Here is a 24,988-nt window from a genome sequence, read left to right as displayed (position 1 = left end):
ACCACATTTTCTCTGTCACGGTATTGATGCAAAGGTTCATGAGGACTGGGGACACACACATTCTGAACAATGAATCAACAAATGGAGCGTCACTGTACGTGGCAATGTCATGCACTTGTTGATAAAAACAGGAAGCAAAATTCTAATTAAAGCATATTCACATGGGTGTAAAAGAGCAAAACAGTGCCCTCCTGATGCGAGTAGTGTATTGAGGCAAGATTAACTCTGAGGCCAGACTGAAGTGAGCCTGAATACCCAACCCAATTTACTATAAAATAACACCCACATACACTGCCCTCCTTCTACTTACAGAGTTATGATTGGAAAATGAAAATCTTTCCCATGTGACCCTTTTCCCTTTAACTGTGGAACAACAACATGCGTAGCCACTACTGTACTGAATGCAGGAACAAGTCAAAGTATAAAAGCACTGAGTGAAGCCAAATCAGCACCATGGACAGCTCTTAGGCAATCTATAGATGAGCTGAGGTTATAGCATGTGACAAAAACATTAGGATGTGTAAATCCCATCAACGCAAGCTTAAAAGAGCTGAACATATCCACTCGCTGGATTCTTTACAACCTTTCTATCAATAACCTGTCTGTTTGGCCCGATATCTAATCAGAATGCCAAGGTAATGCACGCTTCAGCGGCTTGCCAAGAGCTTGTTAAGCTTCATACAAAGTGCAATATCTGTTTCACAGATTCTAACACGACTCGTGTTGCTTTTATGGTCCACAGGTCTTTGTATTGATGGATCACATGCTCCTGCATGCATACAATCCAATACCCAAGTGATAAAATTGACAACTCTCTGCTTTGCAATTTCATTATCTTCAAATTCAACCCACGCTTCCTCCCTCAGCCAATCTCTCTTCCATTCTCTGGCCTTCTTTGCATTGTCTGTTGGAGCAGGAAAAAAAATAACACACAACAAACCATTCAAACACCAGTCGTCAATCGTTATCGCACCTCAGCGCGTAAAGGACGGTCCCGTTGGGGAAAATGCGGATCAGCCTGTTCTCCACAGTGATGTCATGGAGGAAGGACTTCTTGGAGTCGACAATGAAGGTGTCAGGGACCCAGAGGAGCTCCACCAGCCTCCCGTCGAGGCTCAGGCTCTTGTTGCCTTCGAAAATCAAGCGCTCGTCCGTCCAGCGCTGGCGGAGGAATATGGTGGCGGTGTAGTCCTGCAGGAATAAGGCCCAGAGGTCACAACATAGCTAATAGACTGTTTTAACAAGCATGTCAATAATATGCTGACAGACACGACAAGTTTTGGCAAACCAAACGTTGTGGACTTGTATTTCATTAGTCAGCTGGGGACCTTTTTTTTTTTTTTCATTCTTGGGTATGAAAGCCCTTCCGTGCCTGAAGCAACTGTAAACTACAGCACTGCTTCGAGTCAGCAAGTCTGCTTTGGCTTTTTGGACCCTGAACATGTTTTTTCTGCATGGCTTTCATTCCTGAAAGCCCTGCTGTTGTATCATGGGTGATGACGTAATCAGTTTATTGTCTTGTGTGCAACAGGCTGTGGGAATACTTTCCTCACCAAACACATTTAGCAGCACAGGAATTTACCTGATCATGTCCAGAGCAATGCTGGTGTTTCATTCACTGTTCAACTAAGGGCTTTGACTGGTATATGTCACTGTCAACCAACATTATTCTTCACAGAAAAACTACCCACCCAAGTTTCCTGAAACTGGAGTGGATGTGAATCATGGTTGATCCACAAAGTATTTTTCACTTTTATGATAATTTTGAAATCCGAAATCTGACCTACTAAATTTCATAGACAGTAGTGAAGTTCAGTAGTTACAAAACATAGGCAATTCTACAAATTCAATGGCTTATATCCCAATCCACATTTACAGGTACCAGTAATCCTGTTATGGAGGATTTAGTGACAGTGGTTTCTTTGGGGAGAACTGGTACCGGTGCAAAAACTGCAATATGGGGCTTCAGCTTGGCATGCACATATTTTGACAAAATTCTAATAATTTTGAAAATATCTCCTGTAATGGTTTCAGTTGTAGGTTTGTAACAATAGCAGACAGGAGTAGTGGCCTCGGTGGAAGTCGGTGCTCTCCAAGTGTCCTTTTAGTTTCTTCATGTATAAAATGTGCACTTCAGGTTGTGTCCCTCATTTATAGGTGAAGGGTTAAGTCTAGAAATGTAGTGATGCGGTTTGGCTTTACAAAACGTTCAGGCAAAGTTACTCTGAGTGACGGTTAGTTGTTGCATTGGATAAGTTTGAACCTGTATTGTTTATTAGTTACAAGTAAAGAACCGGAATATAACGAGGCACTCTGTATATTATCTGTGTAGTTTTAGGTTTATTTTTAAATTAGAGTGACCAGCAGGATGTGATTGTCTTACCATGTTGATCTCTGAGATGGTGTCAATGCTGGCAATGTCCAAGCTCATACCCACCGTGACAGGACCATCTAGAAACAAAAAAAGAAACCATCAGTGCATCTGCTGCAGTATGTTCACACTGCAAAATCCCTACAATTATGGTAAAGCATCCTGTTGTATAACGAAAGGCTACTGAGGGACCGCATATTTAAAAATGCTGAAGACCCCCACATCCCTGCAACAGCTGAAGTCTGTCGAGTGTGAAGCTCCTTGAGGGAATTACTTTACCCTGATTCACCATCACAGAGGGGCTAACTTACTGCTTGATGTTTCTCCTTCCCATTCTCCTTCCCTCTCACTTATCAATCTTTATTTCTGTGGGAGACATTAATGAGCCGGTTGTCATGTTGCTAATACTGTCTGTGCCAATGTCCGTGCCTGCTTTACATGTGTTTTTACTGCATGCATATGCATATACTCTCAGCAGGTGTTTGTACATTTACTTCAACTGGGGTTTAGTTTTAGTGGAACAAATATAAAGATTTGTATCTTCTCATCTAACTTCGGGCAAGAAAGCAAATAAATGTATGAACTCAAAATGCTTAATTATTCCTTGAAGGCTATTTGTGTGTTAGAAGTGGTGATTAAGTTTTGTAAAGGAAGATCAAAAAATGTCTAGTCAGACAGCACTGTGCAAACCTGTTAGCTGCGCCGGAGGCTAACTGGCCTGATAATTACTGAGAAGTGTAAAACCTGCAAGTTGCATTAAAATGTTGAAATATTTTTTACTTAAACTGAGCTGTTTGTGTCGCTAAAAACTGCAAAGCATCACATGGAGCATTTTTGGGTGTTTTCTTTCCCTTTAACTGCAAGAGAATTAATAAATGCAATGGAAATCCTCTCAATGGTAGTAATATAAAGGCATGCATGTATGTATGTGTGAATATGTGTGTTTTTGTTCACCAGCGCTTTTAACTGTCACTGTGTGCCAAGCTTGCGTCGCTAGGCGGGGAGGACAAGTGATTATGCTGAATAGCATTCAACTTGGTAAAGTCCAAGGAGTTATTACAGATCAAACAGTGAGTAAACAATCCATAATCACATTGTGACGAATTCCCGGAGCCTGAACAATAACAGTAGGGAGGGATTTGCAGGAAATGACATAACATTGTTCTTCTGAAAGCATACACTGAGATAAACTTTGTTTCTCTGTTGCAAGCAAATTAGTCGCCTGGTGGAAATTGGAATCTAAATCACAACACATATTACAATCGCAGCTCAGACAAGTAACAATATTACTTTTTAAAAAAAAAATTATATAGAGATTAGTGTTTAAGTAAATGATGCTTCTACAACGTCATTTCAATGTTGATTATCTTTTTCATTACCTCCAAAGTAACGGAGCACACCAATCTGGACTATAAATTAAATTAAGGTACATTTAAATGTATGTATGTCAGCATATATTACTCAAAAGGAACACACAAGCACAAAATTGCAATCGGAACTCGTCTCGTTCTCTGTCAAACACACATTTCCCCCGAGTGTTCTGTCATTTCCATGGCTGCATGTGTCTGCAGTTTTCTTACTGTCAAAGAAGGGCCTGAGGTACTTGTTGTATCCTTTCATCAGCCTCTGAATGGTAGGAGGCAGAATCTCTCCTTCTTTAACTTCTGCATTAAGCAAGGAGCTCTCTAACAACCTGAGAACAAAGACGGAGAAAGAGAACAGCAGAAATAAGAGGTGTTTCTTTTTTTTTTTTGTCTCCTCCCATTGTGCATCTAGCAGGTTGGTATTCACAGAATCCGCAGGGTGTCAAATGAGTTCTACAGCAAATCTTGCAAGCCATGCTGGGGGAAGAAAGGGCAGGAGATTAAAACGGCAACTTGGAACTGAAAAATGGGGGGGGGGGAGACCAAAATAAAGGCTTCTTTTAATTAATATATTACTTTGAATTGACAGGATCCATAATACTTTAAACCATCCATTTGTTTTTCCATCTAATCACCCCTTTGAAATGACTGTTTGCTTTCATGATTTGTTTTTTCGTCTGTCTGAATCCTATTCTTAAAGGCACATTGAAGTGTGGGAAGATAATTATATTGCTATATGGCAATTGCGGCATTGGGGGGGGGGGGGTTGAAAGAACACTCATTGCGCCTTTTCCAGTGGTACGTGTGTTTGTGTATAAATCAGGCTCTAAATACAGAACGCCTGCTCTGAAGAGAGAGAGCCCCGGGGCACGTGCCCTGATGTTACATCAGGGCTGAAGCAAGACAGATCAGACCATGTACAGAAGCAGAAAACATTCATCTCCATATGCTGGCAGCATTTCAGAGTCCCCTCTGTCACTTGTATGCTCCTGTAGTCAAATGTGTGACGAGGGGAGCGACAATGGTGAAGCAATATGGCCTAGATTTCTTCTCGTACATTATCATCAACACATTCATGAGTCATTTGCCGTCAAGATAAATATGCTACATGTTTTGCTGCATCATTAATTCATTGCAAATTAATTGTAATACCTTGGTTTGATTACTGTAAACAAGCTAACCAGCTTGGGTCAATATATTTAAAGTTTCAATCTTGCACAGGTGGAGCTTTTGCAAGAGTCCTTAATGAGCCCTGTAGCTTTTTGCCTTTAATGCAACATACCTCACTGGTGCTGGAAAACGACATCCTCTTTTTATTTTATCATAAAACTACTTCACATTGTGCTCTGATGCAACCGACAGCTCCTCATTCTACATCTGACCCTGTGGGACACAGTTTATGTTTGGGGATGACCTTAATTGTATACTAAATGGTAATTATAGAAACATCTATCAGAGAAATATAATGATTTATTAATGACACAATGCTACATGTAACCCATTATTGTATGGAAGGAGACATTGCACTTTATGGAATAAGAATATTGTCCCATTGGGTTAAGGCTGACTTTGCCAATGACAATGTTAACATGTGAAGGTTTAGTAGGTACAATGGTTACTGATTGGTCCATCCTTCAGACTGGCTGAACAAACCTTAATGTGAATGGGGTTTACAGACTATAATCACAATGAAGACTAAAACTGTGAGTAGTAGTTGGGTGGAGACATTATCATGGCGAGAAAATGTGATTTGACAAAAGTGAATAAAAATATATACAACAGAGATATCAAGTTTTTTTCTCATTTGCGTTTGACTTAAGTCAACATGCTGCCTTAGCTGACCTGAGAAGTCATTTCCTTCATAAAATCACCGCCTCATTTTGTGTGCTGAAAATGTGACTGTACTACAGCTTTTGTTTGACAAAAAAAGATAGAAAGGCAGAGTGATGTGTGTTTGTTCTGTATCAAATCACTTCTGAGTAAATGCCTAAATCTATCTGAGAAACCTGCTGCTCCTTTTCATTTCTCTCCACAAGAGAACAGGCTGTTCTACTGGTGAATCCATCATGGCCAGAGAAGCACACACCAGAACCAGACGGGCTTCTACAATACAGGAAAAAACGCAATGAAAAAGTCTTCCCGAGAAAACTCGGAACTTGTTTCACCTGACTGTGTCAAATCAGCTTAGACATCGAGTTAACTTGCTCCCAGCACACTGTTGCTATGCTGCATAAAGTCTCACTCACATGGCTCGGAGCCCGTTGTTTCAGCTGGCAACAGCCGAGGATGGTAAAGCCATGTTAGCGACGGTAGAGACAGTGCTCTGCCTGTGGCACACTGCATTATCAATCTGGGTCACCCTGCATGACCCTCGTTACCTTCACAAATGGTTTTGCATCCGTATGAGTGGGTTTGCACGTGTGTTTCTGCATGGCGTATAAAAAGAATATGTCTGCAGTGGGACAGATGCGGATAGCAGAAAAAAAAAAAAAAAATTAATCAGAGAGCGAAATGAGGGAGAAACATGATGAGGACAAAGAAATAAAACGTACCGGGTAACGATCGTTTTAAATTATATCAAAACAAAGCAAGTGCTGAAAACATACAACTGCGGGGGACATTTATTATGGAATTGATTTCAAATAACCTAGCGCTTACTGATAGTGAGAGAGCTTTTCATCTTTGTGGTTTATCAGCGTTTTACAGTCCGACTATGAACGCAGCTTCTTTGACAAAAATTTGAGCTCTGAGCTCCTCTCATTCTATCCATCGCCATCTCTATAAATCCCCAGACTCTTAACTTCTGGCTGTCCAAACCTTCACCTGCAGCCATGGATGAGACCTCAGCTCTCTGTCCTGCCAAACAGTTACTATCCACTGAGCCCTAACAAAGAAAAAAAAAACAATGACAGATCTGTGGAAATTCTCCAAAAACCACAAAGGGCACGAATTCTAAGAACTAATCTTTTGTTTTGTGATGTATGTGCAAGGCAGCGCGATCATGACAAAACAGGAGGCTGTGTGCCGTAGTGCCAACCGCACACATGAAGTCACAAACTCGTGCATGCACACGCACACAAACAAACATCACTCATGTTTATGTACTGTGGGGTCCCTCTCTCCCGAGATGGAAGCACGGCATGCGCAGAACTCATATTCCTGGAATGTGCGCTGACAGACCCAACACACCTGCCCACCAGGCTGCCGATCAAGAATAACAATATGACACAGTGAGTGCTCACAATTGACCAGTGGGGAGCCGCTACCATACTAAGTCACGAGCTTTGCTTCACCTCGATATCAAAAACATATACATTTACAAATGACTTTTTTGTTAGCTGAGAACGTTGTGCATTAGCTGCCATGAACATTCATGGGCCCTTTGGATTTTTCTGACTTGAATACTTGAAAGTCTGTTGAAGTAGCTGAAGTAAAGTAAAACATTAAAGCCAATGATGATGTGGTTTGGTTTAATAATGTGGAGGTAGCACTGTCACCTCACATCTCTTTACATTAGCTAGGTTTCTTTCAACAAACTAACACATGCTGGTTATTCTTGAGTTTCCTGTGAATGTGTTTTTCTATGAATGTTTTGCCCCATGGTGGACTGACAGGTTGCCCATGGTGTTTACTGCCAAGATGGCAACCTACAATAACATCATCTATTGGTGTGTGAAGTGCCTTTTTGAAGCTTTGCGTCTGGCATTTTGGTCATTTTGGCCACCATATTTGGACGAGCTGTGGAGGAGCAAGAGGTGGATCTGACTGAGGACTTGAGGACACCTATACCAGAAACCTGACTGCACCAAAGGAATGTCAATCAAACCAGACATGCCCCTAAGCATACCTCCCGTTGATGCCCAATATCTAATTTATGAAGGAATTGTATTAAGAAAAAACACGAGACAACAAGAGAAGTTCATGCTTTAGGATTAGGAGTCTATTGGAACCGGAGGTTTTTTGGAGCCAGACCTTACTGTCCCTCTTCCGCATTGGCTTAGTTTTTCAGAGGTTTATTTTTCTGTATAGTATATGTACAGTTCCTGCAATGCGGACACAAAATAAGGCAGTACTTCCACCACATGACCAATTGCATTCTGGGATGAGTTCCAACTCCCTCATTACCTTCAACAGAACAAGCAATACTTAAAAGAAAACAATACATATTATTTATTTATGGATGGATACATAGATTTGAAAGTGATGGTATTACATTTGACAATTTGATGCACTATTCTGCCACAATAATAATGATTAACTGAAGTGTGCTATTGTTTTTGCTTAAAACAAGTTCATGAAAACAATATTTTCTGTTATAAAGTCAGTCCTGAATTAGCAGGTAGATTGCTTGCATAAAAAGAGGATGAGTTAGTTTGACTGACAAGTGCAGTGCAAGATAAAAACAGTAACAGACAATCTGTGGCACTCAAGAGATGTAAGATACATAAAAATGTAGTGGTAACATATCTAGCAGGTTACTGGCACGACAGTAGTTGGATGTCAACATGAGCGTCAGTGTTGAGGACACCAGCTGATATTTGAAACTTAAGCTTCCTCTGTCATGACACTGGTAGCGGCAAAATTATCAACACAGACATATGATGCAGTGAAGTTAAAGAACACTTTCTAATGTGCTAATTGGCCAGTCACAACTGATTGTTTCTCAGCCCCTCTGAACTTGTTGGAAAAGGAAGTGCCAGCAGGAAGCAATGATCCATCTGTCCTTGTTTGTCAAGATCAAAATCTTCTAATCTCAGTAATGAGCCTTTTGTTTGCTTATTCTGCTCCACTTCTCTCCTGAGTCTCAGTCTTGTTCTCTCTTTATCTCTCATGTCGCTTCCCGTCTCTTTCTCACAGTATTAGCAGTCGATGTCTGTGTTGCTTCACTGCACCATGAGGAAGATACTTTTGCCAAATGTCACAACCACCACAGGACCTCTGGCAACTTCGTATGCACAGAGAAAAACAATAATAATAATAGAGTAAAAACAACAATTAGTGTCAAAATGTTGACCTCCTTTAACTACTTTCACACATAGATGTTAAATGTCAAAGCAAGATGGAACTCAGCATGTGATTTGTGAGGGTAATACTAAAAATGGTATGACTGAGGGCTACATGTCACATATAATGGAGTCAAACATGAGAGACTGAGTGGTTACTTGGGTCAAGGTGAGGTATGTTAATAAAGACTTTAAGACTCATGCTTCTAATCACTACCGCCTGACTTTTTCTGTATTAGATTAATATAATTTGAATCATGACCAAGTGCTGCGAGGACACAAACCATCAAAACAATTTAATTACAAAGAAATGCTTTTTTTGGGGTAAGACTGAATGTTGTGTTTTAAAATATTTTACTGATATGCTCATCATCAGCATTTTTGCATTTGTACTATTGCTTTCAAAATTAGTTGTATCCAAATATAATTTTTAAGAGACAGGGTTGAACATAGCTGTGTTAGCTGGTGTGGCTTACTGGTGTGAATACTAGTCACTATGGATATGTGACTTTAGCTGAGGGAACACAGAAATGGTAATTAACATACATATGGTACTGATGTAATCATTGGTACATTTTGTGTGATCAGAGCAAACCTTGAATGATTCATTGGATTTCTATGTAATAATATGGAAGGGAAAGAGAGGATCCACAACTGCAGTAATTTGATGACAATAAAGAAAACAAGGTTGTGTTGACTTGTGTCATGGTGGATCAAGTATTCATAACAAAAACAAAAGAAAACCTCACTTGCTGTGTGGCAAAAAAAAAATGAGGGCAGAATTACGTCCAGATGAAACAAATATTTGTATTAGTTAATTTTTCATTTGTAAACATAATGCTTATCAAGATGTCCTCTAGTCTCTGATGTCTTCTGAACGCCACCTTTGGTTCTAAACAAATAAAACCAATGCAGAAGTGCCTTAGACTGTTTGTCCACCAAGGCGTTTTTTTTTTAGATGAGACACCTTGGTTGCAATACCAAATATCTGTGGAAGGTTGGTTCATTTATGTATTGAACATACCTAATTTCACTGATAGTTTGTGTTATCAACAGGTACTGAGATTAAAAATGTCAGCACATAGTAAAGTACTTGTTCTGGCTTTTGCTCTTGATGAAGGTAAGACTGAAGCTCACAGGAAGAGAGGATGCACTCACCAGTCTATGTGGGTGTGCCAGGCAACATTTCGACAAGTACTATTGTTTGGTTCAAGAGCTAAAGTTGGACGTCTCCCCATTTGTCTGAGGTATGTGCAGATATGCTATGATGTTGGGTCTTTGTGGCATTTGTCTCGCCTCTGCTTCACTGTAATTTGGATGGCTGAAGTGATAGTGATGACGAAAGTTAAACATTTTTCAACTCTCGGCAAATGGTAAAAAAATTCCCAACGTACGTGGGTAAAAACGTTCAGCGCCTTGTTAAGCTGCTCCCATTGACAACCATGTTAAACATACACTGAGCTCAGAGAAAAAGGCTTTGGTGGACAAGGCCCCTTAAAGTGCTACACCATTGAGGGCCACTGGCTCCAAAAACCCTCTGGCTCCATAGACTCCCATTTTAAAAGTGTCAACTTCTATCAGGAAATACTGAGTCAATAATTTTTTTCCATAAATCATAATAGTGTCATTTGCTAAATTCCCTCCCTCTGATTAGTGTTCTGTAGCCTGGCTCTGCCAAACTATTGCTTCAGTCTGTGAATATAGTCTGGAAACCCTGCTTGCATTAACGTTTGCCCAGCCACCCTGAAGGTCGGAGAGACTTGTGTCATTGTTTAAGTGTGATGACGATATGGCGCTGAGCATTTTTTCCTCAATTTTGTTGCAGTTGGAGTTGATTTCAGCGCATATGGTAATCAATCTTGATTGGCATTGAAAAAGGCTGCTTCAATTGTTTCAAAACTAACCCGAGGTCTCCACCCAGTAGGATGAAATGACTGGACATGGAGCAGACTGGACCATGACAAGACTCATCTATTCATGCATCAAATTTGTAGTTGGTTGCCGGAATACCTGGCGGACATATTGTCCTCAGGTTCTCAGTGAGATCCCACCCTCGCTCCTCCCCAGCTAGTCCAAATATGGTCACTTCTGACCAAGATGAAGCCGGCCAAAATGCCAGACTTAAGAGTTAATAAACTAATGGTTGGGCTACTTCTTGGGTAAGCTGAGTAGAACATACAGAAGCTGGTACAACCATGAGTAACCTCTACCACCCATGGCTCCTATGTCAGTACATACAGTACATACATTCTACAGCCTATAGGCGATGCTAATGTGTCTTGTAATGTGTTGTGTAATGTGTGCTGTGGATGTGTGGGTAGAGGGATGGGTTCAAACAGACTAACACAGGGGTGACAGGGTGGCTTCAAATGAAGGACTCAAACCCGGTAGGGGAATTCGCCCTTTCAGATCCTGTTTCATGACAAAGCCTCCCTGCAGACCTCCTTTCCCATCCGCTTCCTCTTCTTCCCAATCTCCAATGCACATAAGGCATCAGCCCAGGCAGCACTTGCACAATTCACAACAGATTAATTCAGTTGAAAATAACCCCTGCAGAGAGCTGAGTAACACTCTCCGTGGACCCCCTTCTCCCTCTCCTTCTTCCAATCTCCCTCCCACTCAGCAGTTACACTCAACTCCAACCCACTTCTCACTCTTATTTCATTGAGTCATTCCTCGTTCCCCAGACTCCATCCACTGGCCTCCTCTGTGCCACACAAGTCCCCAAGGCCATCGGAACGCCATAACATACGGGCATCACAAAGGAGTGCATCGTGTGTGTTCTGTAATCACACAGGGAGCAATTTGATTGAATATTCCTCATTCAGTGGTATGTAGAGATCAGCTGAACAAAGTGGGGATTTGATAAGGCCTGTTCTTTCTTAAACATGCCCCCAAACTGGCAACATAATGGTTCCCCACCGCATTTTTAATCAGATGAGCTTTTGTCATTCTGTTGCATAGACTGTCATATTACGAGATAGGTTTTTCCCCATGTTCAATTAATCAATTTAATAAAACAAAGCATTTAATCAGACTTATATAATACATTAAATGGTAGAATTCCCCTTTGGGGGATTGCCCCAAATTGTGCAGATTATATCATCATCATGGATGTATGAGGATGAGTTATTCAGCACTCCATATGAGATAAAGTAATAACTCAGTTGACCTTCAAGGTCAGAGAATCAATCTCATTCATATTCAAATGACAACTAATGACATTTGTGTCTCCATTCATTGCACCAGATCAAATGGAAACCAAAGAAATTGGTTTCTTTTCTCTCCATGCAGGGCTGAAGTTCCAGTGCTGGATGATTTCTAGCGCAGAGTACCCTCGTGACTTCCTCAGTACAGTAGGCCGTTAAGTGAGAGGAGGCATCCATTGTGCTGTGTGTTGGGGGAGGGAACAAGTAAAAGCATATGGCATTAGCTCAATCTTCAAGGTGCTCTAGAAGCGTTAGATTCACACTGGATGCTTTGCCTGTCAAGTTGTATTAAATGTATTTTTTTCTTCTTCTGCAGAGAATATTATTTTTTTTTTTCTTCTTTTTTGCCGCTGTGAAATGGGATTTGAGGAAAGTCGTTGCTGCTCTCACATACAGAGATTATTCACTTGCTCATCAGGGACTTTCGAGGCTTCCTCAGACCCCTCAGCCAATTCACACTTGGGGATGCAGAGGCAGGCAAGCAGGCACCATGAGGAAGAAAAAAAAAAAAAAAGTCCTCCTGAGTTCATGTCGCAGCCTTGAGTGGATAAAAGCAGCTGTTTCTCCCTTTCATGCTATCCCTGGCAGTTCCCTAAGCCCCTCCACACAGGAGAATAGAAGAACTCCCTCTTGCCAAATATGGAACATTCACACTCTTCATAAGCCTGTGAATTAAGAAGAGTCTCGAAAAAATGTGACATAAGAATCATGTGACTTCATCTAAGTACTCATGTTATATGTGTATTTGTATATGGCGACTTTCATTTCAGCCTCAAACCTTAAATAAAAATAAGTCGGCAGAATAGTTTGTAATTAACAAGTGGAAGAAAAAAAAATATTGCTATGATATATTTTGTCTGGATAACAAAGATTCACACTCCTGCTTGTCTACTTTAAAGTTAAACTCCCATGTTATTAATTATTACAGATACAGATGTATAGTACAGCACTTTGCTCCTTCCATTATTCTGACTGCTTTTTCATTAATATTAAATGCGGGCCTGGAAACTTGCTCTGCTGATTATTGAAGGAGCTGAGTGAGATTTGTCAGTGAAGCACTCTATCCATCGCCCCACCAGCCAATTAAACTGAAGTATTGCTCACTGCACTATCAACTTTTCATGCCCTTTTATATCCACACAGCATTCAATCAAATACAGCACCGGCACGATCAGAAATTAGCCAGTACCCCGAATGATACAGTGCATTAACTGGATATTCAGTTTTATAGCACGTTTGTGTGTTAAAGGTTCTGTGTGACGGATTTAGGGGGATCTATTGGCAGAAATGGAATATAATTTTGATAATTATGTTTTTATTAGTGTATTATCACCTGAAATGAACCCCTCTGTCAGGAGTCCAGTTTTTTCCTCCGTTTTTGCCCCCGATCACCTCTCCTCCTGTGTCCCCTCAGTCCCGTCTTTGTCTGTGGCCACGCCCCTCACCGCCCGTGGCCACGCCCCTCACCGGTCCCAGCAGATGCAGCCACTCACCCCTGATCACCACCTGCAGGTGTGCTGCATCTCCCTGATCACCTCCCCAGACTATATGTACCCTGCCCCTGCACTACTCTGGTGGTCGGTTCATTTTTGATAGCCACCCGTCCGTCCTCCGTCTGCTCTCCGTCAGTCCTGTTCCCGTTCCTCCGGCCTCTGTCCTTCCTGCGGATATTCCCAGTCAAAGTCACCAGTCGGTGGAGTTGCCCTCCCGGCTCGGAAGATTGTTGACGCCGTCCTTTCCGCTGGTCTGCCGGCTGCGCTGTCAGCCGTGTCCCCCTGGAGCTGTCGGTTGAGTTGCCCTCCCGACTGGAAGTAAGTGGACACGAGAGGTGCCACCTTTTGGTTTGTTGTTTTTGTTTTTTGTTTATTACAAATAAAGACTGTACTTTGGAAGTTATACCTGGAGTCTGTGAGCTTGCATTTGGGTCCTGGAAAAACACCCACCACATAACACCCTCACATCTAAATAAGAGCTGTGTCTTAGTTTGGGTTCTTTTGTTTGTACACTTATAAGTTAGTACACCTACTCGTGTAGTGCATGAATTTGGACCATGTGGTGTTGTCTCAAATCAAACACTACCATTCTGCACTCACGCCAAATGACCGTAACATTTGAATACATTGCCCACAACCATATCTGCCAGCTCGTTTTTTTTTTTTCCAAATTATTAACATGTTTTCATGCCCTCTTTCACAATAAACACACTGATGGCTTCTATCCAACAGCAATATAGTGGTGCAAAACAAACACTTTTGTGTGGATGTGTACAACTTATAGCTATATGGCATGACGTTCTTCAACAGCTGCAACTTCCTCAGCTTTCTCGGGTACCGCAGTTTGAAAAAAGGTTGGTGGTCCCACCCTTTGTGGTATGCGTAGCGTTGAAAGCTGCTGGCTAAAAATTACACCATTTGGATACATTTTTCCATACTTGTTGTTAGTGTGAGTGTACTTATGCACTCAAAATATTAAGTGTAAGTATGTAAGTATGCAATTTCTGACACATCCAGGGAGAAGGTCCTCTTTCATGGTTCTACAGTGGCCCAGAAGGGACAAACCAAACACTGGCACTGGAGAGGGCCTTTAGGGAGTTTCACATCCTCCACAGGTTCTCCTACATGCTTGTACGGGAGGGGGGTATTCAAATGGGTACAAGCTGCGACTAAACCCTACACACTACTCCTGTCTTTATGTTGCTAATGTACAGATTGCCGCTTTGATACAGCACTGCTCTCTAGAGGCAATTTATTCCACAGTTGTGAAGTTTTATGTTTGAAGGGGTATTTTCTTTGTGTAAATAGTAAGAATATATGACTGTGCTGGTAAACATGCATTTTTTACAAAAGAGAAAATACAGACACGTCGGGCTGTCGACAACATACAGTACATGACTTGATGAAGTGGATTTCAACCAAATGTTTTTGTTCTTCAGTGAGTTTTTGAGATGGATTATAAGCAGCTTTTGTGAGCCTGCTGTGAGACAAATCTAGCAGGCTGTGGGGAGCCCTGATGGCCTGCTTTCACTCCGATGTTCATAACTCCAAACTCTCACTCACCTCTCTCTTTACATTCGTAGCAAGATAGCGCTCTGAGAATCTGCCATGAGTAACTGATTGAATGTCTGCTGCGTCTCCTGAGAGGGCTCAGGCAGTCGTACAGGTGAGAGGTCCCTTACTCTTTGCTTTAATGCAAAAGAAAATAATGCCCAGTGCAGGGAACTAATGCAATTTCCTCTGACTGTGCAAACACTGATGCAAATTTGAATATCTCTTCAGAAAAAGGATTACCTGATTGCAAGACAGTCCAATTTCCAAAGAGCCATACATCATGTAGTTCGTTAATGATGTCAAAAAACACAGCATGAAAATTGACTGATCTGAGATTGAATTCTGTCTGTTTTAATTAGAGAGAGTGTGACATCCACAACATTGCCGTCTTTAAGAAGACTTGCAGAGGGGATTCATGAGTCGTCAAGCATTTCATCCAAGTTCTGCCTTCTCATTTAGTACAAACATGAGGAATGTCTTTTGTTTTCAGTTATAAGGAGCAACTACAGGACAATATTGCTGGTGCCTTGAGGAAGAGTTTGCAGCTTGTCATTTGTTTATTATAAAAATATGTTTTTTTTCTTATTTATGGTCAGATTAGGGGATTACAGATCTATAGTTTTTGCTTCGATTGGTGCTTTGACCGAGAGCCAAAGAAGATACCAACCGACATATGTTCTCATTACTGCTTGACAAATATAAATGATGGGTGCATGGGAATGACTTCATTGTTTACCCAACAGCCCAACGGATGTTTTATGTATATAAATTTAGTTTTATGAATGAAAGGGAACCTGAAACAATTCATTTTCACTTGTCAGACCTTCTTTTTCCTTCTCAGTTGGTGGAAAGAGGGCTTCCTGTGCAGCAGATGTATACATGCAGATGATGATGTCACACTCACGGATGTGATTACTTTAGTATGCCTATGATGAGAACTAGTCAAATGATTAGAGGTTTAGAGGATATGAAGGAAAAGTAGTCAGTCTGTTAAAAGTTGCCAAACTAAGGCAAAACGAATTGTGATCATTTTCTGAGGACAACGTGAGGCTTTAGATGCATTCAAAGAAGCAACTGCCACACCCGATGCTCACTTTCACATTACCCATATTTGTCAGGTCCTGATCATGCTGATACTGTGCAGTCTGAAAATGGACTATCATTAACTAACTAAACATCTAATCTGGTTTGTCTCATTTCATCCAATAAGTAACTGTTAACCTTGTTTGAAGAAATAGTTTGGCTTTTTTTTTTTTTACATTTAACTGTTGACAGGCAGATGAAAATATACTTGCATTCCATAATTACTAACTACTGTAATCCTATAATTCAACAAATGCAGAAAACTGCTGTACATAGAAATAAAGTAATCATTTTGTTGTGGCAAAAAAATAAATAAATAAATATTGCAATAATTTAAGGTTTGAAAACCAACAGAATCCACTTTAAAGGTCAGAAATGATTAAATTGATTTTATCTGATCCTGGTCATCAAAGGTGTTTTCAAAACTAAAGGCCATGAAAAAAAAAGTCATTCTTTCTACTGAAACTGCTGTAAGTGAGAATCTGAAATGTAATGACATAAAATCTTTTCTGAAAGAGTCAAAATCAAAACGCAAGAAATGGACTGAGTGTTATGTTGACATCCTGCAAAGACTGCAATCAACAAGTTGGATTTTCATCAAGGGAAATCATCAAAGATACATTTCATGGTTCTGTGGGTAATCTTTAATTACTGGTGGAAATGCTCTTGTCCATTTCAGACTCACGCCATTACTGAAGAAAAAACAGATTAGCTATGAAGAAAATGTAACCATCCAGAAAAATCCTATCAGCATGATAATTAGCTGTGTTTTTTTTTCTTCTTTTCAACGCCAGATGACATAAAAAAAAATAACAGTCCCTGGTTTACAGCTGAAATGGAGGAAGTGTTTAGGAATGGGAACAAGGACCGGTTTAAAGAGTCTTGAATGCAGGTTTAGCAAGGCGGTGTGAAATGTTAAACTACATATTTTTAGACACTTCAACAGCAGTTCTCAGAAAATAACTCTATGTCTAAATAGGTCTCAGACAGATCAGCAACTTCAAACTGAACCCTTCTTCCCCCACTTAACGAACACCTCATGCCTGGCAAACAACATGAACAGGCTTTAGTGCCTGTTTGAAAGACAAAAGGACAGTCCCAATACATCCTTCCTGACTGCAACCACCCTCATTGGGCTCATCTCTGATGATGATGACACCACTTGCAGGTGGAAGATAGACAATCTGTCCCAGTGCGTCCAAAACATATTGGAGTTTGACCCTTTAACGACAGTGGAGATGTTTATGGACCTCTGAAAGAACCCGTGCACACCCACCACCATCACCCTGTGTGACTCCTCAGTCTTACAGCTTCTTGGGCACCATCATCACCCAGGACCTCTGCCCATGGCTTCAGTATTCATCGTTGTTGTTATAGTCTGTAAACCCTGCTCGCATAAATGTTTGCACCGCCACTCTGGAGCGGACCAAGCTTCCTCATCAAGAAGGAACAACATAAATTGCCCTTCCTGTGGCAGCTGAAGTAGCCGAACCTGCCCAAGGCAATGATGGTGCACTTCCACACTGCGATCGATGAGTCCATCCTCACCTCCTCCACCACCATCTGGGACACTGCTGCCACTTCCAAAGGCATGGGCAGAGTGAAGCACTTTATTCGCTGTGCTAAGAAGATGATTGGGTGTAACCTGCCAGTCCTCAAGTACCTGGACGCCTTCAGGAAACAGAGGCGAGCAGGGAAGATCACAGCCAACCCAGAGCCCTCCAACCCCTAACATAAACTTCTTCAATCACTCCCCTCCAGCAAGAGTCTGACATCGATCTTCACCAAAAGCTCACAACGCAAAAGCAGTTTCTCCTTCATTCACAAGGTCCGTGTCTGACTCTACACATCACATACATTTGGACCCTATGCAATTAGTATTAGTCTTTGTCTTATTACTTGCACATTACTTATATATACATTTGGATTTGTACATATTTTTTTACCTATTCTTTATCTAGTAATGTAAAGCTACTTTTTTTTTTCATCATTATGCACCAGAACACCAAGACAAATTCCTTGTATGTGAAAACCTAATTGTCAGTAAATCTGATTTAGATTCTGAATAAAAAATACAATAAAATAAAAGCTTAATAGAGCTGATTTGCCAAAATTGTGATGCAAAACACAAGTGAGCATGTTGCATGTCTAAAAATCATTATTGCCAAGACAGTAAAATATGAAGACCAACCACACACTGAAGTTCCCTTACAGTTGTCCAGGTTGAAAAGCACCACCAGCACCACGACCACATTTAATTAAAAGGCAAATTAAAGGCTGTCAAAAGTAACTCGAGCTGCTGACAAAGAACATAAGAGCAGAGAAAAAGTTGGCCCACAGATATGACACATCAGGTTCCTCAGATGTCATGTAAAATCAGATCTCCGGGGTGAACAGGAGTTATTCAAGCGGCACTTAATAGAGTTTGTTCAAGAGTTAACCCTGCAGCAATATCCGTCTAATTACTGCTTAACAAAAAAGCCACCAACCTTCTATCATTATGCAGATTGCTTTTGTAAGTCAGGGTTTTACAATTATTAATTTTTTGTTTTCACATGTATATTTTTTCTTTTCAGTTTTGATGGATTGTTTATGGTGGAAGAAATGCAGTTACATGCTGCATTAAGTCAGCACAAAGACTCGGTGAACTGTGAATAATTTACATTTGGATAAAGACTTTGAAGGGAGCACACTGGATTGAACGCTTAATGACACTTTGCTGCACGAGTGATTAGTCATCCCAAATGCACCTGAACACCTGAAAAATATTTTGTCACGAAAGTGGAAACTGTGAATCATTATAATAAATTCAGCCAAGTCTGATTTTGTGGGGAAAAGTGGAAACTGCATTTAACAAAGGAGTTATTCCTAATGTGTGACCTAAACTCTGATTTCCCTAATGGACACCCGGTCCGGTCTATCAGCTCATTTCAAAGAAAGTCACAACTTTAACCACAGAAAGTGAAACAAAATTAGACTTCGACAGGGATGGAAACCTGCACATTGCAGGGAAGACACAAATTTGTGATGCCACCAGGTAAAAAGTTCACGACGGTCCCCAGGGGTTCAGTGAGTTAGAGAGCGACCGGAGGACTGATGTGAAGACAATGGCATATTGTCTTGTTAAAAGCTGAAAATACTGAAACTCAAAAGAGAGTTTAAAAGTTACTGAGGGAGGTGAACTTTGTCTACCCTCCATTGTTCCTTTCATTGTAGAGGAGCTGCAGCATTTGGAGCTGAAATTTTCTCAGAAGTGGTCTGGTGTTTTGCTTTGAAAGACATTTGTCAAAGTTCATGAATAAAAAGTTTATTCCCAACTTTAGTAAAGAAAACGTAATTCATAAAGCGTTAAAATAATGAAGTGTAATGTACTTGAAAATCTTAAATTACATTCCATCCCAGTAAAGGTTCATTCATTTATCATTTATCAATTGGAAATTAGCTTGTAAACTGTAACTTTGCACGCTTCAAAGGCAAAAAGTAGACTTACAGAAAAAACATGAATTTCACGTGTAAGATCTCGTGATCACGTGACCACATACACACATAATTGTGTATATGTGCATATGTATTTCCTCCATAGGAAATGTGATTTTAGAACATTTAATGATATAATGTGTGAGGCCCATGTACATCCCCATGTTTAAACCTTTCTACATAATGCTATCATATTTTGCAACATGTGGTAACCATGTGTCATACATGGGATCACATGTGTTTCATGTGGAAAACATGGGAAACTCATGTATTTTTCTTTGTTGAATTTAGTATTCACTATCTTAAGCAGTCGCTCACATTTTCTGTCTGCTGTTTGGTGCTGGACACTTTGTGTACAGAAGGTTTTAGGGATTTTTTTTTCCCCGCTGAAAACGGCAATGTTTTGGCAGGAAAACGACACTAAGGGAGCAGTGAGAGTGAAAAAATACAGTAAATCTGTTTGCGGCACAGTCAAACAATTATCTACAACTGATAATAAAGCTCTGTAAAGATAAGGGGAGCTGTAGCATAAGCTGATGATTCTCTGCAGATTCATGACTACAGACAATACTGTTCACACCCTCACATTGTTTTCATGTTGTCATTTCATAAGAATATCAATTGCAGCCACTTTAAACTGAACAGAACCAAAGAATTTAAATCAGTAAAGTGATTTGTAATTTACAATTTCAGTGTGACTTTATATGCTCATGTTAAGTGACTCAGTAAATTTATCCGAAACCAACGAGAGGAGGTTTTGCCTCGCCTCGGCATGAAACCAACATTCATGTATGATCTGAATCGAAGAAGGAAGTCATGTGACAAAGAACAAAGAGTGATCAAGTTGGATGGAAGAAGATGGTTGGATGGAAGAAACATAGAACTCTCACCTGCATGACAAAGTAAAAGTCAATGTGAATTTCTTTTAAGCAACATATGTACATTACATAAATAATGTAACATATTTAACTTACGTAACATTTGTAAACTAACTTATATGACAGATATAATGTTACGAACTTAAAATTGCTTATTTTAACTCGTAGATCTTTTCCTATTGCTAACCAAGCATTTTTTTATGCCTAAACGTAGGGCACCTTACTTTTCACGCCTAGGCGGAGTAAAACGTGACACTGACACGGTGTTCTCTCATGGACCATCAGGCGTGATACTAGGTTGAGGCTGGCTGCGTGTTAAATCACAGTCTTTTGTTCACATTAAAATGTTTGATAAAACTAAAAGCAATGTAATTAGTAGCGAGTGTCATTTGCTGTCGAATAATTTGGGATTTTGTTTCAATGAGTAACATGTCTTGATTGAATTGCTTAAAATGCTCATGTAGCTAGATCATTCAATGCTGAATGAAGTGTGACTGTAGGTGTTGTCAGCTTGTAAAAATCTTGAAGTTTCTCAGCTTGAACTTCCTGCGCCCTCAGATAATGATTCAATTAGAGCGTTACTTTTGAACGTTATCTGGGGATCACCGGGATGTGAAACCTGTGAAGCTGTAGAGTGTGAGCAACTAAACAATCCGTTTTCAAGAGGCTTTTAACCTTGAGGAAGCAGTTCTAGTGTACAAAGTAAACCTCTGATATCAAGTTTGGAGCCCCTGTCCGATGGAATAAGTTATCAGCTACAGTAACATCCCTCTTAATGCGAGCGTGTGCTTCTTTATTAAATCTTCTTTTAATACAACCTCTGATATTCTAAGAGCTCAAAGGAAGGCCAAAATAAGATCTCTGGTTAGTATGAATTAAGATGACACTACAAAGCAGTATCATGGTAATAAGAATGTTATCTGTGGTACCAGCTTTGCAGTCCTGTAATTTTAAATGGACCTTGGAGCTTAGGAGGAGCTTATGTGCAGATACAGTACATGCAGTATGGGCTTAGGTCTTTCAGTTTTCCAATTAGTGAGTGAATCACTTATTTACATTTACAAAAAACAAGTCCCATCCAAATACTGGAGTGGGTGCGTGCAGGTTACAAGTTGGCAACGTGGCTGTTGGATTTAATGCTATTTAAAAGATGGAGTGTTGACCTTTACAATTTATAGGTCAGAGATAATAGATGTTATTCACTGGCAAATGTGCACTTTTGAACTTTGGCTGATTTATATCTTTCCCTTCTGTCACATATGTGCAGCCAAATGATGTCAACTTAGAATTCAACATTTTCTGTTGAATTACTTTGAACAGTATTTAGAAGAGAGTTCAAAGACGAAGTAATAGGAGAAGTGACAAATAAGAAATAAACGCAAAATGAAAAAATAAGGACCTGTCATGTAAAATGATACGCTCTGCTTTTTGAGGCCGTATACTTCTGTTTTTGGCACAGTCATTACTTGTTGGATTTCAAATCTTAATAATGATCTGTAAGGAGGAACTTTTCGCTGCTGTACCACTAAATTAGTCATTTCAAAATCTACCCAAGCGTTTGTCTTTCTCTTCTTCTGTGGGGCTTTAATTCCCTTTTTCAGAAGTTTGCCTGTTACATATTTGTGTAGAGTCGACCGTCTTTCCAGGTCATTCTGATGGGTGGTCATGCGACAGCTGGAAGTTTCTTTAATACCCTCCCAGATTATGATCTTCATATCTTTACAATCTATAATTGTGTCAACTTGATTATCTATAATATGAATATACTATGTTGATTTTCTCTACACACGTATGTTACATATCTGTCCATCCTGGAAGAGGGACCCATCCTCAGGTGTTCTTGAGGTTTCTTCCATTTTTTATCTGTTAGTGTTTTTCCTTATCCAAATCGAGGGTGTAAAGACAGACGGTACCATATACTGTACACACTGTAAAACCCTCTGAGGCAGAAATGTTGGGCCATATAAATCAAACTGACCTGACTGCATTTATTCCAGATACCAACTGTTAGGTACTTTCTAGGACAGAGATATTCAAACTCTATAGCAAGAGGGAAGAAAATCACTGGGGGCTAGAGGGCCGCACATGGTAATTAATGGATACAAATACCTTTTAATAAATAGGTATCGTTTTCAGGCAGTAAAATACAACAATAACACAGTATGAGCCTGTACTTTGAATTTTCTCTTAGATAAATACAATCTACCTTTCTTCATAGGGAAAAAAAAACAACACTTTTTTAATGACTTATGGTGATGGTCATTGGTATCTTCAACTAATATATTTTGATGGTCTTGGGTCCTCATTCTGGCATTTTTGTTCAACAACACAATTAAACACTCAAGAGATAATTGTCTTCATCTCATACTAGTAACATTCTTGTGAGTAAAATCAGACCACAAACATATTGGAACAGGTAGCTCCCAGGACAATTTTATGGGCATCAATATGTGCATCTCCTCATTAACAGATGCTCATCTAAAACTGCCTCCTAGAAATTGCACTTTTTGCAAGCCACAAATGTGATGTGATATCAGATAGTATCAGTAATATTTTTTCCTGACAAAACTTTTTTTTTCCCATTTGCAGTACAATATCCACTTGTAGTTACTACATCCATCCATCCATAATCTATACTAGCTTTATCCTGAAGATCGTCATGGGGGGCTGGAGCCTATCCCAGCTCACTTTGCCGAGGTGGGGAACAAACTGGACAGGTCGGCAGTCTATCATAGGGCCAACACACCTATGGGCAATTTAGAATCATCATGCATGTCTTTGGACAGTGGGAGGAAGCCGGATGACCCGGAGGCAACCCAACCTCAACCGGTCGAGGCAGATGGCCACCCACCTCTGAGCCTGGTTCTGTCTGAGGTTTCTTCCTGTTAAGAGGGAGTTTTTCCTTCCCTCTGTTGGAGGTTTTTCTCCCTTAAAGAGGAGTTGTTTTTTCCCCCTCCTAACTTTATGTGGGAATTGTTGAATTGTTGGATTGTTGGGTTTCTCTGTATAATATTGTAAAGTCTTGCTGTAAGGACTTTAATGTGTTGAGTGCCATGAAATAACCTATGTTGTGATTTGGCGCTATATAAATAAAGTTGAATTGAATTGAATTGAATTGAATTGAATTGAATTGAATTGAATTGAATTGAATTGAATTGAATTGAATTGAATTGAATTGAATTGAATTGAATTGAATTGAAGCCAGAATCTTCTTACTGTGAGGTGACAGTGCTACCCACTGCACCACCCTGCCGCCTGTAGTCACTACAGCATCATGATACACTCACAACACTTGGATAAGGTTACAAAAAGATCGTGGTCTAATTTGATAAAGCAAAAAGTCCACAGTGGGTTCAGACTCATGTTTATTTACATTTAATCAATATTTTACTAACCATAATCACAGGTGCTTTATGTGCCTGGCATCCACCCCAGGCAACTCCTGCCAACTCCAGTCCAGTTTATAAATGTGCTGCTTCATTCATAAAGTAAAAGAAATTCTCTGAACATAATCCTGCCAGTGATTATACCAGCCCTGTCAGGATCCCTGTCTGACGCTGTGTTTTTGACCTTTGTTTCCCCAGATCTCCTCTCCTCATGTGTTATGTCATTCCCCTGTTTGTTGTTGTTTGCCATGTGCTTCGTGTTTTGTTCTGTGTCCTCCTCTGCCCGCCTCCAGTCACCTCCCATGGCCGCGCCCCTGATCAGCCTGCAAGGCTGCGGACAATCCAGCTGATCACCACCTGCAGGTTGACACCCGGTTCCTCATCACACTAATCACCTCCTGACACTACATCAACCCTGGTCCTGCAGTCCTGGGTTGTCGGTCCATATGGTCTGCTACGTCCACTCACCCGCAACCTGTCGCCACTGCTACCAGCCATCCGGGTCGGGTCGGGTCGTCTTGCCGTGGACTACCTCCACCCTGCCTGCTACCCTGTGTCGGACCTCGGGAAACCACACAGGTGTTCCAGTCTGCTGTCCCTGTGTAGGACCTCGGGAGACCACACAGTGGACCTGTTCCTGCGCTTCGTAGGACCTCTAGAGCTGCCTACCTGCCTGCCGTGTCTACGGCCCCACCTGATCCAGCCAGGACCAGAGCACAGTGCGGGGATGCGCCTCCAGCTGGCGTGCCTGCACCAGCTGGCCTCCCCCCGGTGAGAGTTCGGTGGAGTTTCCCTCTCGACTCAGGAAGAGGAGTGAGAGAGTAAAGAGACATTAGGCTCCTAGCCACCAGTAAATAAAGACTGTTCTGTACCTGAACTCAAGTTTGTGTCTGCATTTGGGTCCAGTCCTGCCGCACCACATAACAGGCCCAAATTATAATTGGGAAAACAATTAACTTATAAAAGGGTCATTCAAAAAGTTACACAACTGAGCGCAGCACAGTAATGTACTTGGAAGAGGGGGAAGCTATAACCTTCGTGAGTAAGCATTTCAAGTTATGTTGCTTGATCAACATCAGCAGCTGCATGACGCTCGTTTTTTGTGACAACTGGTACATGCTCATGTGATTTCACCTGAAACTTGAGCAGAGAGCAAATTTTGTGTCAAAG

General features: G+C 40.7%; 1 protein-coding gene across 1 annotated transcript in view; it reads right to left on the bottom strand.

The window, feature by feature from the left end:
* LOC138615970 (gamma-aminobutyric acid receptor subunit pi) overlaps positions 1-24,988 on the bottom strand; it is a 58,036-nt gene that overhangs the window by 14,191 nt on the left and 18,857 nt on the right. The window contains exons 3-5 of the mRNA XM_069689879.1: positions 3,952-4,064; positions 2,384-2,451; positions 974-1,191 (exon numbers count right to left, since the gene is read on the bottom strand). Of these exons, the coding sequence (XP_069545980.1) occupies positions 974-1,191; positions 2,384-2,451; positions 3,952-4,064 (399 nt within the window). The remainder of the gene's footprint in view (positions 1-973; positions 1,192-2,383; positions 2,452-3,951; positions 4,065-24,988) is intronic.

The sequence above is a fragment of the Brachyistius frenatus genome, unplaced genomic scaffold (genome assembly GCF_029030835.1).
Source record: "Brachyistius frenatus isolate BFR_SWC_R1_liver_20210118 unplaced genomic scaffold, ASM2903083v1 Contig_8, whole genome shotgun sequence".
Taxonomy (NCBI): Eukaryota; Metazoa; Chordata; class Actinopteri; family Embiotocidae; genus Brachyistius; species Brachyistius frenatus.
Note: the sequence above shows the minus strand (reverse complement) of the source record. Positions and strands in the feature narration are given on the sequence as shown.